Source organism: Lottia gigantea, assembly GCF_000327385.1.
Source record: "Lottia gigantea unplaced genomic scaffold LOTGIsca_114, whole genome shotgun sequence".
Lineage (NCBI taxonomy): Eukaryota > Metazoa > Mollusca > Gastropoda > Lottiidae > Lottia > Lottia gigantea.
The window spans coordinates 743,687-757,695 of record NW_008707106.1 but is presented as its reverse complement, the minus strand read 5'-3'; the positions used below and the strand labels follow the sequence as shown (position 1 = coordinate 757,695).

The 14,009-nt window shown below is 37.0% G+C and overlaps 3 protein-coding genes across 3 annotated transcripts; 2 read left to right on the top strand and 1 right to left on the bottom strand.

Moving 5' to 3' along the window:
• Nucleotides 1–1,029: 1,029 nt before the first annotated feature.
• Nucleotides 1,030–1,812, bottom strand: LOTGIDRAFT_171428 (hypothetical protein; the record flags this gene model as incomplete). The annotated part of the gene is made up of 1 exon (XM_009047622.1): nucleotides 1,030–1,812. One exon carries the CDS (start codon nucleotides 1,810–1,812, stop codon nucleotides 1,030–1,032), a length of 783 nt encoding a protein of 260 aa, XP_009045870.1.
• Nucleotides 1,813–3,106: 1,294 nt separating this feature from the next.
• Nucleotides 3,107–4,048, top strand: LOTGIDRAFT_171427 (hypothetical protein; the record flags this gene model as incomplete). The annotated part of the gene is made up of 1 exon (XM_009047621.1): nucleotides 3,107–4,048. One exon carries the CDS (start codon nucleotides 3,107–3,109, stop codon nucleotides 4,046–4,048), a length of 942 nt encoding a protein of 313 aa, XP_009045869.1.
• Nucleotides 4,049–12,644: 8,596 nt separating this feature from the next.
• Nucleotides 12,645–13,595, top strand: LOTGIDRAFT_171426 (hypothetical protein; the record flags this gene model as incomplete). The annotated part of the gene is made up of 2 exons (XM_009047620.1): nucleotides 12,645–13,152; nucleotides 13,246–13,595. The coding sequence occupies 2 exons, from the start codon at nucleotides 12,645–12,647 to the stop codon at nucleotides 13,593–13,595; spliced, it is 858 nt and encodes a 285-aa protein (XP_009045868.1).
• Between the last annotated feature and the right edge of the window lie 414 nt (nucleotides 13,596–14,009).

Here is a 14,009-nt window from a genome sequence, read left to right as displayed (position 1 = left end):
AAATATGTGCAGCTAAGATTTCGTTGAAATCGTTCAATGGATGGTCGGAGATAATTCAAGTTAGCTATCTTTGGTGTGGGAATAAACTTAAGTCCACGGTCTAAGATTGAATGCTGAAGGGGTGTGAGAATTTTGCGGCTCAAGTTAACTACAGTTTGGCCTAGCGGTGGCCTCTCAGTATTTTTATCCCCAGTAATTAGTTTAAAGACTTACTCGATGCTTGAAGCTGGTGTATCCAAAACAAATAAATGCTGTTTGCTGTTTCTGGAGACCAATGAAGATTATCAACTGTTTCGAATTCTTCTTCGTAGGGTGGTAAGATTGTTGCGCTGTTGATACTGGACTCCATCATCATGTTGTTGAGGGTGCTGAGGTTCTGTTGTGCTTTCTTCGAGATTTTATTTGAAATGGGTATACATGTGAAGAGGATCTTGGAGTTTGGGAAGGTTTTGTTGTCTGTGGCGATTAATTTCTGGGCTTGGTTAAAGGAGGTCTTTGGTATCTGATCACGGTTGTTGAGGCCTACATGAAGAATAATGGTAGTAGGTTTGGGATCATGGTCGTATGATTCCAGGATTGACTGTATGTGATGGATTTGGGCACCGGGGTAAGAATGTATTTCGGTGTCCGAACTGGTTTTGGTAATTCGATTCAGGTTAGATGATCCAATTATCAAGGTTGATTTCTTTAGAGCAGGTAGTTTCCATAATGATTTGTCCTTGGTTTGGTGATAATACGGTTTGGTAGCGGATATAATGGTCGTCGACGGTGTGATTGGTACTGGTTTGGTAGTTGTTAGAATTGTAGCATTGGGAACGGACTGGGATCTGGTTCGAGGAGGGGAAGGTCTGGATACATGTCTCGACTTGGATGGAGACTGAGGGGTGGTTTGCTGGTCCAAAAACGCACAGAAGGAAGAAAGGTTGGCGGATCCTGGATCACGTGGTGAAGATTCAGATGGTGTGGAAGGGGAAGACGAGTCTGANAGTGAAAAGAGAAGGGGTGTGCCCTCTCTACGAGAGCGTTTACCTATGTCTGCGAACTTCGAGCTCGTTTAGGGGTTTGGTTCGGCAGCGTGGTAGCTCTAGATGGTGCAGGTGTAGTGTCCATTTCAGTTGGTAGAGATATGGTTACTCTGGTTTTTGTTTCGTTGATTGTTTGGTAGAATTTGGAAATTACAGCTTGAGTGAGACGTTTCCCATAGGAGCGACGGGCCCAGGACAGGGCATGAGAAACGATGCGGTCGACGGCAGGTGATGATAAAGACTTGGTACGAATGGTGGTCAGCTTCTCTTGAAGTGTGGTTTGGTAATGGTCGATCAAGACCTGCGTAACCTTACAGAGCCATATCCGATTGAGGGATCTAATATTCGCGTCGACAGCTGATGTTTTCATTGCTGGACGGATAAAACTATCCAACTCAGAGACTTTGCGTTTGAAGGTAAACGCTGGTTGGCCTTGCTGTTGAAGGGTAAGGATTGCCAAATGATGGAGGCACTGCAAAACTTGGAAGAACACCTTCACAAAGGGTTCTTCCTCCTTATGAGTGGGGACTGGTTGGCGTCGGTGGGCTGGTAGTCGTTTCTGTTGTTGGTCAGGTCGATGGTTACCTCTTGATTGGTAGGCTGTGTTGTAGGTAGGTCGGCGATGGGGTGGGATATAGCTGGATGGGTTGGTTGGTGGTCGGCGATTGGTAGGTGGTAGAGGTCGATGGAAGACAGGGCCGTTGTAGGGTACGTGATATTGGTTTGGTTGACGATTAGTGTTTTTATTTCTGGCTTCTTGCCAGTGGTTGTTGTAGTTGGGGAGCATAATGAAAATAACTTTGGGTTAGAAGGGAGCGTGAAAATGTTGGGATCAAATTATGCAAATAAGTCAAACTGGGTTTGGGGATATATAAAGCAAGATGAAAAATGCAAAAAAATATATATTTAGGTGATAAATAACGCTAACAATGATGTGAAAAATTATAACAAGTAAAACAAAAACTTACGCAATTGACACGAACCGGTTTTCGAAATATTATCCTTTTTCAAGTGTCGAGGAATGGAACTTGTTGTGATCATTTGAATTGATAAGATCTCGAACAAGTTCTAACATGACGCATTTTCGATGAACGGTTTTTGAGTTATTGCCCTTGACTTTGTAAAAACGCGTCAAAATTTGTTAAAAATAGTTCGTGAGCAGGATTGAAGCTACAGTTTTCAACCGACTCTGATGAACTTTGGTGTGATCATTGGAATTGATAAGATCTCGGACAAGTTCTAACTTGACGCATATTCGATGATCGGTTTTTGAGTTATTGCTCTTGACTTTGTTAAAATGCGTCGAAATTTGCTAAAAATAGTTTGTGAAGAGAAGGATTGACGCTACAGTTTTTAACCGATTCTGATGAAACTTGTTGTGATCATTGGAATTGATAAGATCTCGGACAAGTTCTAACTTGATGCAATTTTGATGAACGGTTTTCGAGTAATTGCCCTTGACTTTGTAAAAACACGTCAAAATTAGTTCGTGAGCAGGATAGAAGCTACAGTTTTCAACCGATTCTGATGAAACTTGGTGTTATCATTGAAATTGATAAGATCTCGGACAAGTTCTAACTTGACGCATTTTCGATGAAATGTTTTTGAGTTAATGCCATTAACTTACGAAAAACGCGCTAAAATTTGTTTGTGAGTACAATAGAAGCTACAGTTTTCAACCGATTCTGATGAAACTTGGTGTGATCATTGGAATTGATAAGATCTCGGACAAGTTCTAACAAGAGATATTTTTGATGAACATTTTTTGAGTTATTGGCCTTGACTTTGTTAACACGCGTCAAAAGTTGTTTTTTGCCCTTGATTAGAGCTGTGTGATTTAATTGTTTGTTGTATTTTGGGTTATTGATATAAATTTTTTGGAATTATTCAGCATGAATTTCCTCATTTAAAGCAAAAGACACCCGAATCTATTGATGATTATAGTCACCGATTATCACGTAAATGTGACCAAGCCTATCCATCCTTTTCCAAAGCAAATAAACTGACTCTGTGTGCCCAACATTTTGTTGAAGGGTTGTATTCTGATCCTGTAAAGGTTGATTATCTGTCAGAATCCTGACATGCCTGGGTTTTACACTTTAGTTGATACAGCTAGAAGATTATCACATAGTGTACCTGTTTCTAGTGGAAATAAATCTGCGACGTCTGATCCAATAATGAGTGTACGCTGCACTTACTGTAAAAAACTTGGACATACACTACATCGATGCAGATTAAGGAAGAATTCTGCTGCAAATGAGAAATCCGGACGGACGAAAAATGATGATTGGACAAATAATGCGAAGTGTTATATATGTGGCAAAAGTGGACACATAAGTAAGACTTGTTATCAAACGAAAAAACCTGTTCATCGTGTTAATTTTAACCAGACGTGTCCAACCAAAGATGTTACTGTAGGTAAACTAACCAGCTCTGCAACTGTTGACTCTGGTGCTGCAGTAACTTGTACTACTGTCCCCAATATGCAGAAGGCTTTTCCTGGTGAATATGATATTGAACCCTGTAGTTCAGTATTGACAGGTCCTTCTGGTGAACAGATTCCAACTTTAGGTATTATAAACACTTATGCACGAATTCATATTATAGATTCAGAAGAGGATATTTTCCTTATTGGTTGGGATATTATTTCTAAATCTCACAAAGTGACTATTTCTCAAGCCAGTAATATTATTGAGAATTCTGAATGTGTTTCAGAAGTACGAGCTGTTACAACCACTGTGGTACCGCCCCGTTCTCAGAAGATATTGCATGTACAAGTATCACATCCTTCACCATCTGATTCTGGATTGCTGGTTGAACGTTTAAATACATTTGAAAATAAATCAGGGTTATTTGTTGGACGGTGTGTCTCCAACTCTAAGACTCCTTTAGTATTACTTATGAACCCTGATTCCATTAGTAAAACTGTGTATGCCTCTCAACAAGTTGCTTGTGCAACTGCATTAACAACAAGTTCTACTTCAGAAAAAGAATCTATTAATAGTGTTGAGGAAAAATCTTAGAATATTGGTCCAATTAATTCTTCATCTAAGTCCAAACTACTTGATTTGTTAGGTCATTATAAACCGGATGTGTTTACTGGCTTAGGCTGTGCTAAGAAACATTCTTACGAGTTAAAGCTAGCAGCTGATGCTGATTTGTCTTTCTTTAATTTGATGTCTGACCTATGAGCATTAAAGCGAGTTCGTAAATTATTCTTAGTTTCTCCTATATATTGTTTGGGGCATTTCTTGCATGAAATTAAATATATTACATTTGAATGTTCACATGTTAGATGTTCCTGGATCGGGTACCTTACAAAATAATGAGTTTCTGATATAAAGGGACATGTTTTGCATCTACTGGACAAAAATGGAGCACTTCTTAAACCTAGAGGTACTTCGGCATAAAGTCTGTTTTTAGCTGCTATCTGTGCTAAGGTGGAATTTTTTATGTTTCGTAAAAATCGTTTAGAGTACCCACGCTCTTTCAGTTTTGAGAAAACAATCGTACAGGCTTGGTTGAAATTAGAAGATCTTGTACAAATTCGATGAAATCGTAAAACTTGTGACTTAATTATACCAGAAAAGGTATGTTTTGGGTGAAAGGAGCTCTTGTGCAAGAGTTGATGAGTATCAGTTTCTTTGAAATACACTTTAATATCCAGTTTATTTGTTTCTACTATGGAATCTCCATTAAAGACTGTGGTATTGAGAAAGTCTATGCTTTTGTCACTCACGTTTGCGGTTAGTTTGATAGAAGGATGGTGGCTGTTGAGAATTTCAAAGAATTCCCAAAACTGTTCGATAGAATAAGTCCAAACCATAACAATGTCATCCAAAAAGCGTCCGTAAAAAAATGGGTCAAATGGACAGAGGGGCAACACCTTACGTTCCCACTCTACGTACGAAGGGGCAAATCGTTTGGTTTGCCCATTGCTGTCCCTGAAGTTTGTAAATATGTTTTACCATTAAATGTGAAATCGTTTCGACTAAAACAAATCTCTAAAAGCTGTAGAATTGCATCGTCGGGTCTGTTTGGATCTGGGTTTCTATTAAAAGCTTTAGGAACTGCCGTTAAACCAGTAGTGTTATCGATATTGGTATACATAGAAGAAACGTCGATAGAAATTAAAATAGCATTAGAGGGAACTCGAAGTTTTTTTTTATTTTATTGACAAATTCGGTTGTGTCTTTAAGGTAGGCGCGATGTTGACATACTAGAGGTAGTAAGAAATGATCAATGTATTCTGACACTGCATATGACTCACTACCACAGTCAGATATAATCGGGCGGCCTTTAGGGATTTTATTCGAGATAAACTACTCCTTGGTTGGATTCTTATGGATTTTATGCAAAGTGTACAAATGTCTCTCGCGACAATCAGGTTTGGCAGACAGATAGTCATATTGTTTCTGTTTGAGATAACTAGTTTTGACTAAATCGGCAAGAATATTGTTTGTTAATCATGTTAGCAGTTTCTTTGAAAATTGGTTTCGGTAAAATGGCATAATGTTTAGGATTATTCAGTTGATCCTCTACTTCTGAAACGTAATCCTCCCTATTCAGAATGACCCAACATGAACCTTTGTCACTCTTTTTAATAACAATGCTATCGTCTTTCTTAAGTAAGTTTAACGCTTCACGTTCCACTCGTGTGAGATTAGGCTTTTCGTGTGTTATGGAAAGGTTCACTGTTTGGCTATTCATACTCGCAAATGCTTTCAATATTTCAGGATGGATGGCGGCCTGAGGGGGTGTCCACGTGGATTTAGGAATAAACATTGTTCTAGCACCACGTGGGGGATGGTTTCGAAAAAAATATGTGCAGCTAAAATTTCGTTGAAATCGTTAAATGGATGGTCGGAGATAATTCAAGTTAGCTATCTTTGGTGTGGGAATAAATTTAAGTCCACGGCCTAAGATTGAATGCTGAAGGGGTGTGAGAATTTTGCGGCTCAAGTTAACTACAGTTTGGCCTAGCGGTGGCCTCTCAGTATTCGATGCTTGAAGCTGGTGTATCCAAAACAAATAAATGCTGTTTGCTGTTTCTGGAGACCAATGAAGATTATCAACTGGTTCGAATTCTTCTTCGTAGGGTGGTAAGATTGTTGCGCTGTTGATACTGGACTCCATCATCATGTTGTTGAGAGTGCTGAGGTTCTGTTGTGCTTTCTTATCATGGTCGTATGATTCCAGGATTGACTGTATGTGATGGATTTGGGCATCGGGGTAAGAATGTATTTCAGTGTCTGAACTGGTTTTGGTAATTCGATTCAGGTTAGATGATCCAATAATTAAGGTAGATTTCTTTAGAGCAGGTAGATTCTATAATGATTTGTCCTTGGTTTGGTGATAATACGGTTTGGAAGCGGATATAATGGTCGTCGACGGTGTGATTGGTACTGGTTTGGTAGTTGTTAGAATTGGTGCATTGGGAACGGATTGGGATCTGGTTCGAGAGGGGGAAGGTCTGGATAAACGTCTCGACTTGGATGGAGACTGAGGGGTGGTTTGCTGGTCCAAAAACGCACAGAAGAAAGGTTGGCGAATCCTGGATTCAGATGGTGAGGAAGGGGAAGACGAGTCTGAAAGTGAAAAGAGAAAGGGAGTGCCCTCTCTTCGGGCTCGTTTAGGGGTTTGGTTCGGCAACGTCGTGGCTCTAGATGGTGCAGGTGTAGTGTAGTGTTACTCTGGTTTTTGTTTCGTTGATTGTTTGGTAGAACTTGGTGATTACAGCTTGAGTGAGACGTTTCCCATAGGAGCGACGGCCCAGGACAGGGCATGAGAAACGATGCGGTCGACGGCAGGTGATGATAACGACTTGGTACGAATGGTGGTCAGCTTCTCTTGAAGTGTGGTTTGGTAATGGTCGATCAGGACCTGCGTAACCTTAGAGATCCATGTCCGATTGAGTGATCTAGTATTCGCGTCAACAGCTGATGTTTTCATTGCTGGACGGATAAAACTATCCAACTCAGAGACTTTGCGTTTGAAGGTAAACGCTGGTTGGCCTTGCTGTTGAAGGGTCAGGATTGCCAAATGATGGAGGCACTGCAAAACTTGGAAGAACACCGCCATGTTAGTCAAAGCAAGTTTCATATCGTATGTCGATTATATAATGTTAGTCATTACTATTATGTTGTAAAACTGTTTCAATCATTTAAATATACTTCTTAAACTGTTATGGTGTTATCATAGCCTTCGAGAACTCTACAATATCGTCTCTGACTTTACAATATTTGTATTTATCAATAAGTTTTTTAGTTATGTTGATTTTTTTTACCATTGAAAGTTATTACAGTTAGGGAAATTGTTTCAATAGCTTCTATTATTTTCTTAACTAAAATTTCTGGCTTCATTTTAAGGGTGTATTTTTTACTCAATTCTTGTCATTCTTCTATCTGCTATTTTAATTAAATGTTTTGCTTCCTCGAGTAGTAAACAATACCCGGTTACATCTCCTTGTGTTTTTTCAATATGAATATTTCTATTCACTCCTGTTTTGAAAAGATCTTCTTGGTGAGCTGATAGATCAAAACAGAAGATTGAATGATTAAGTGCAAAATCTACATATTCAAACTGAGGGGGATTTCCATATAATTCAAACGTAATTTTATAGTTTCTATACAACTCTTTATAATCCTTTGTGGTTGGATTAATTGTTAAAGGTTGGTTAGGATAATTATCATTGTTTAATCTTACTTGAACTTTATGGATTATAGGATCTTGATTTTGGTTCAATACCTCTCTGAAGACATTATTGTTATTCGTCTGAGAGTCTAGTAAGTTCTTGAAACCAACCATTTAATCTCTTGCTGGTTTAATAGTATTGGCGATTGGCCAAATAGTGGATTCTCCAGTTAAAGTCATGCTACCTACCTAAGAAAAGCTATTTCAATATCTTTAGTCAACATGTTGAATATTCTAGTTTATACTTCAATTGATGGTGTTATGACAGGTATGTAAAGTTGGAGATTCGTTATTTCTAATTTTGCATCTGAAGCATTCTCTCCAAAGAATATCTTATCATCGTTGATTTCTCTTTGTAGATGAATTTTATATGGTAATCCTATGTAATCTTTCTATGTTCCAACAGACCGAATAATGGATATAACTTCCAATTTACGTAATTACCCCAACTATTATTATCAACGCTATTGTTATACTGAAGTGCTCGTTTTTTCAAATCCATGATTAACTGCTCGTGCTACTCTTTCTATTGTGTTTCGAGCAACAACTATCACTCTAGCTAAATCCGCATCATTTGCAACATTTCTTACCGGTTCTTTTAAAACACTTCCATCGCCAACATCGGGTATCCAGCCTGAGACTGAATCGTTTTGGGATATAGGATTGTTTTCAACATTATGTGAAATTCCCCAGGGTGTTTAATGGTTTCTATAGGATTTGAACCAGCTTCCAAAACCATCTCGCTAAATAAAGATGGAAAGAAATTGTTTTCTAACGTTGTATTAGTTTGTGGTACACGGTTTTCATTGGGAGATCCATCTTTTATTTTGAAATCGCATCTGAAATAAGCATCAGACAGAAGCAGCCAATTTGATAATGAAATTATTTCGAAGGTAATTCTACCACCATCATTCAACTGGGATTTAGAACCAACAGTCGTTGAGATGATAATATAATCCTCTTCTTTCTTGTTAAATGAATAACGAATCGGATCGTATAATTTAAAAATTGGATCTAGTAATTTTTATTTGCCATTTTTAAGGTTTAAAATTTGAGTAGAAATTGTGTTCTGTTTTCCAAACAATGAAATGTAGGGTGAATAGGTCTTTTTGGGGGTGGGGGATTGATGGAATGTAGAGTATGTGTGACAGTATGGTGAATTTGGGAAAATGTGGTATATGAGACAGTATGTGACAGCATGCTCAATTTGGTAAAAAAGAAATTTTGGTAAGTCGGGAAAGGGTAAAATGGGGTATTTTTCTCCTTTGAAAGCTAGTCAAAATCCAGATATTATAACGTTTTCTTCTTTCCTTGATAATTTTGAAAATGAAATAAAAGATATACACGTTAAAGTTGGAGACCGAGTTCGTATTTTCAAATATAAAAGTAAATTCGAGAAGGGATACTGGACAAACGAAATATTTATCATAGATGAAGTAAATACCACATGACCTCCAACAGATGAATTAATCGATCAAGACAAAGAACAAATCATAGGTAGATTTTACCAAAACGAATTTCAAAAACTTTTAAAGATAGCTTGCCAGGCAAGGTAACATACGCCCACTGGCAGCTGTCAGAAATGATACTACTTAGTGACTACAGGGTTGCACAATATAGCTAATAGAGTGAAACGTCAAGTCAGACACGATATTTCAGTGAAATATTATCCGATCATCGCAAAAATCGATAGGGATCATCTTCATAATGACATACATACAAAATAAAAATCAAAAGAATCTGTAAACAATTGTAGCCTGTAGAGTGAGCACGAGTTGCACAATATAGCTAATAGAGTAAAACGTCAGGTCAGACACGATATTTCGGTGAAAAATTATCCGATCATCACGAAAATCAATAGGGATCATCTTCATAACAACATTGACATACAAAATAAAAATCAAAAGAATCCATAAAGAACTGTAGTCTGTAGAGTGAGCACGAGCCAAATGTGAACGGATGGACGGACGGACGGACGGACGAACCGACCGGGTGATTACAATATACGCCCGTGTGGTCGTATAAAAATGAATAGCTTTCTTAATAAATATGGAAATGAACTTTCAACTAGGCAAATGAGTTAAATATATCATCTTATATCACTGCTTTGTTTTGCAAATGAATATTTTTCTTTCGATACTGGTCAGAGCGCCCAGCAAAAACTGCATGTCACACATTAACTGACATAATTATCTGTCTTAAAGAGCGTGTCGTTGTTGTTTAAATGTAAAATGGCGCATTTTTGCCCAACCGGAAATGACGTTGGACGTAGCCACTCATGACGTCTATCGAATTACTGCTCCAATTCTGAATCCATTTTTGATCGAAATTTTTGTTTTGTTCTTTACTTTTTAGTAATGGCTAAAGGATAGCACTTTGCTTTTGACTTTTGTCGCTGACTTTTTTTCTTTTAATAATAACGTTTTTTTCAACTACTACAATTTTATTTGATCGATCTGAAAATTTAGTTAGTTATTTAGAAAGAGTTGATAAACATTTTGATTGCGAACAAAATTCTGTTCTCAAAATTTCTGTATCACTTCCGGTATTGTCGTCATTCAATCTTAACGTTGAATTTGTAACTTCCAGAATTTCATAGATATTTGAAAAATTATTTTTGCAATATGCTAGAATTGTTTATATCAAAGATTTGAAATAGTTTTAGTGAGCGCTTGATTGAAGCTCTGAAATGATTGTGGTTTTTACAACAAAGTATATGGTGAAGTTGTTTCAAAATTGGAAATTGGATTTATTTTCAACTTGACATGTTTAGTACTTTGATCGATTAAAAACAATTTTCAAGTTATGGTGTATTCATGGATATTATCACTTGTAATTTCTATTTTTAGTGAACTAACATAAGCTTATTGTGTTCAACCTGGCTTTATGTCAAATGAAATAACAACTCAACGACAGTCGGGATCAATTAATTAACAGTTTCTCACTAAATCCCCAGTTTAATCGGATTAGTGATGATGTGTTCAATCTCATTCATAAACTTGGGATAAGTTGTACTAAACGAACCAGGAGAGGAAAAACGGCAGACAGAAAACATAAATTCTTAAATAGGCCAACACATAACCGTTCACAACTAAATAGTGTTCAAAAAGATCATTCACTAAATGATAAAGCCGTAGATTCAGTTGATACAAATAAACTCAAAATTGGATTGTGGAATGCTCAACCTATCTGAAATAAAACTACAGTTGTTTATGAGCTGATATCTGACTTACACCTTGATATTCTCTTTGTGACTGAAACATGGTTAAAATGCGTCGGTGATGAACCTACGATTAGTACTACCATACCACATGGGTTCAAGTTAAACCACAACCCACGTCCTAGTGGCACGGGTGGTGGTTCGCCATTATATATGTAACAGTGTGACATAATAATGTCCCTTTAAACTAAGCTTTAGACACTTCACTTTAACTAGTGAATATCACTCATCATGCAGATGTCATTGTCTTTGATCTTGTTCTACTATGTTGTTATTAGCCTGAATAAGTTGCTAAATATAGTATAATGACCTATGACCTCTGGTGCAGGTGGTGTGATAGGACAGAATTAAGCAGACATTGAAGAGTAAGGGTCTTAGGTAAACCAGCACTGCTGAGCCATTGTTCCCTAGTACTATAGTTTTGTTTTCTTGATTTGCTCTGTATCTGCTTACTGATTGTGTAATAAAGTGTATCGTATTCAATATGGAACTATTTCTGTGACCTGTACACACGACGACGACAACGTACTCGGTCACAATTGGCGTCGCCGATAGGATAACTTACAGGATTTTCGGATAGAATTTTGTGTTTAAAGCTACTGGATTTTGGATATTGATTTGGAACATTTTTCTGTGTGATTCAACATTAAAGACAGGACATTCAACATTCATTGAAAGAAGAAAAAACGGTGAGAACGTTCTAGTATTTTTGTGTCATATAATTGATTTTGGAACTATTTTCAACTTTAAAATTATGACAATTTCTGGCAGCTATGAGTTTATCAAAATTAAACAAGTTTTTAGAAAAACCCTTACCAATCAGAGCTAGTGAAAACCAAATCTGTGTTCCGATTTTATTGAGTGACAGTAAAGGCAGATATTTAAAAACACATTTTAAAAGAGACAGTTTAATTAATGTAAAATTTGAGTGTGAAAGCGGACGTAAAACAAAATCGGGAATAGACTATCTTGAACAAAAACTTCCTGAGTGGATTGAAGAATATTCACAAGTTGTAATTTACATTTGGTTAGGCACGTGTGACGTAACAACCAAATCAGGGAATTTGATTGCTGCGCAACCCGGACATTCCGAAATTGTTTCATACATTGGAGGACAATACAGTAGAGCCATAAATATTTCGAAGAATTTTGAAAACTGTCGTATTAAATTTATAGAAATTCCACCTATTTCTGTGTCATTTTATAACTGTACCAAATCGGGCTGCAATTCAGACGAATATAAAGTGCAAGATAAAGTAGTTAACAGACATATTAATCAGATCAATAAAGAAATTAAACTTTTAAATTTAATAGTTAATGAAAATACTTTAGGATTTTCCAACGACGTTATTCGTTTTCGAAAAGGAAAAGATAAGAAGTCTAGAAATACAGTTAGTGTAAATTTACTGTCAGACGGTGTTCATCCAATTAGTTTACTAGCTAAATGTTGGTTGCATCATTTAATGATTGATATTTTACGGTGCTGTTTTGGGAAGACAGATTGACCTATTTCAGTGGAGAGTGCTCTATTGAGATAAATTGTTTTTGACAGTCACAGATATGGTTTTATTTTGATTTGTATTTATTGTGGAGAAGCTCTACACATTGCTTTTGTTTTATTGATTGTAATTTTCTTGTAACTGATTTGCATATGTTTGATTTTGTATTTGTCACATCGAAGGTATTGTTGTAAATTGTTAGTAACCATGGCAGAGTCTACAAAAACTGAACAAGATTATAAGGACGAAATCGATCGTCTAAAGAGCGAATTGGCTACTACATCTAGACTAGCATCTAGATTAACATCAACTCCTGTAAGACCTTCTGAGAGTTTACGTTTTAATTCTCCGTTTTCATTGCCATCAACATCAAACACTACATCATCATCAGCAACTAAGTCAGTCGTTTACATTGATAGAACCCGAGAACCAAAGAAGTTTGAAGGGATACTGAAAACTTCAGGCGATTTAACTGTACACGAGTGGATTGAAGATATCCAGGGATATGTGTCAACTCTTAATCTTACCGGCGAAGATGAAGCAAGGTTTATATATTCTCATCTAGAAGGTGATGCGAAAGAAGAAGTAAAGTTAAGAAAAGCGAAGGGGAATGCCAGCTTGATTTACGATGCTATACGAAGTGCATTTTCTGAAACCCATTCTACTTCTCATCTACTCAAACTTTTCTATGAACGAACTCAAAAGAAGGATGAAAGTATCAGATAATTTTCTTATGCTTTGAGACAACTTATGGAACGCATTCAAAGGAAAGAACCTAACAAAATTGAATCTGAAATTACCATTAGAGATCATTTTGCAGATGGTTTGTACGATGCACATCTTAGAAAAGAATTGAAGCGCCAAATACGTGACAATCCCTCATTATCTTTCATCGATATCAGAAAGTTTGCATTAGATTGGACTGAAGAAGAGAGTAAACCAAAGGAAAAAGTTAATACCAGTGCAACATCAGAAGAAGTTGTTACCACGAATACTCAAATGGATGAGTTAAGAAAATTAATACAAACCCAACAGGAGCAAATTGACAAATTACAAAATTTACTGACTCGACGTAGTACTGGCAAATGTTTTGAATGCAACAGGACTGGTCATATTAGAAGAAATTGTCCAGATTTAAAACGGAAACAGGAAAACTAAACCCACCTTCAACTGTGAGTCGAGGAGGGGGTGATACGAAAACTGTAGGCTCAAATAATAGTGAAACCTTTGACCTCGCTGTTGGGGAATGTCCTACTGTGAGTGGTCAAATTCATTCATCGTCATGTCGATTTCTACTTGATACTGGATCCCAGGTATCAACCATTATTCAGTCATTTTATGACAAACATTTAAAATGCTCCACTAATTTCGAAGAGACCAATTACCTTACTGTTAGAGCTGCAAATGGACTGGATATACCTTATAGTGGAATAGTTCAAGCTGATTTGAGAATTTTCGGGAAGCGATTACCAAATCAATGTTTTCTTGTAGTCAAGGACCCAAGTGATCCTCATGCAGCAAAACGCAAAGAAATGGTACCAGGGTTATTGGGAATGAATGTCATTCGCCATA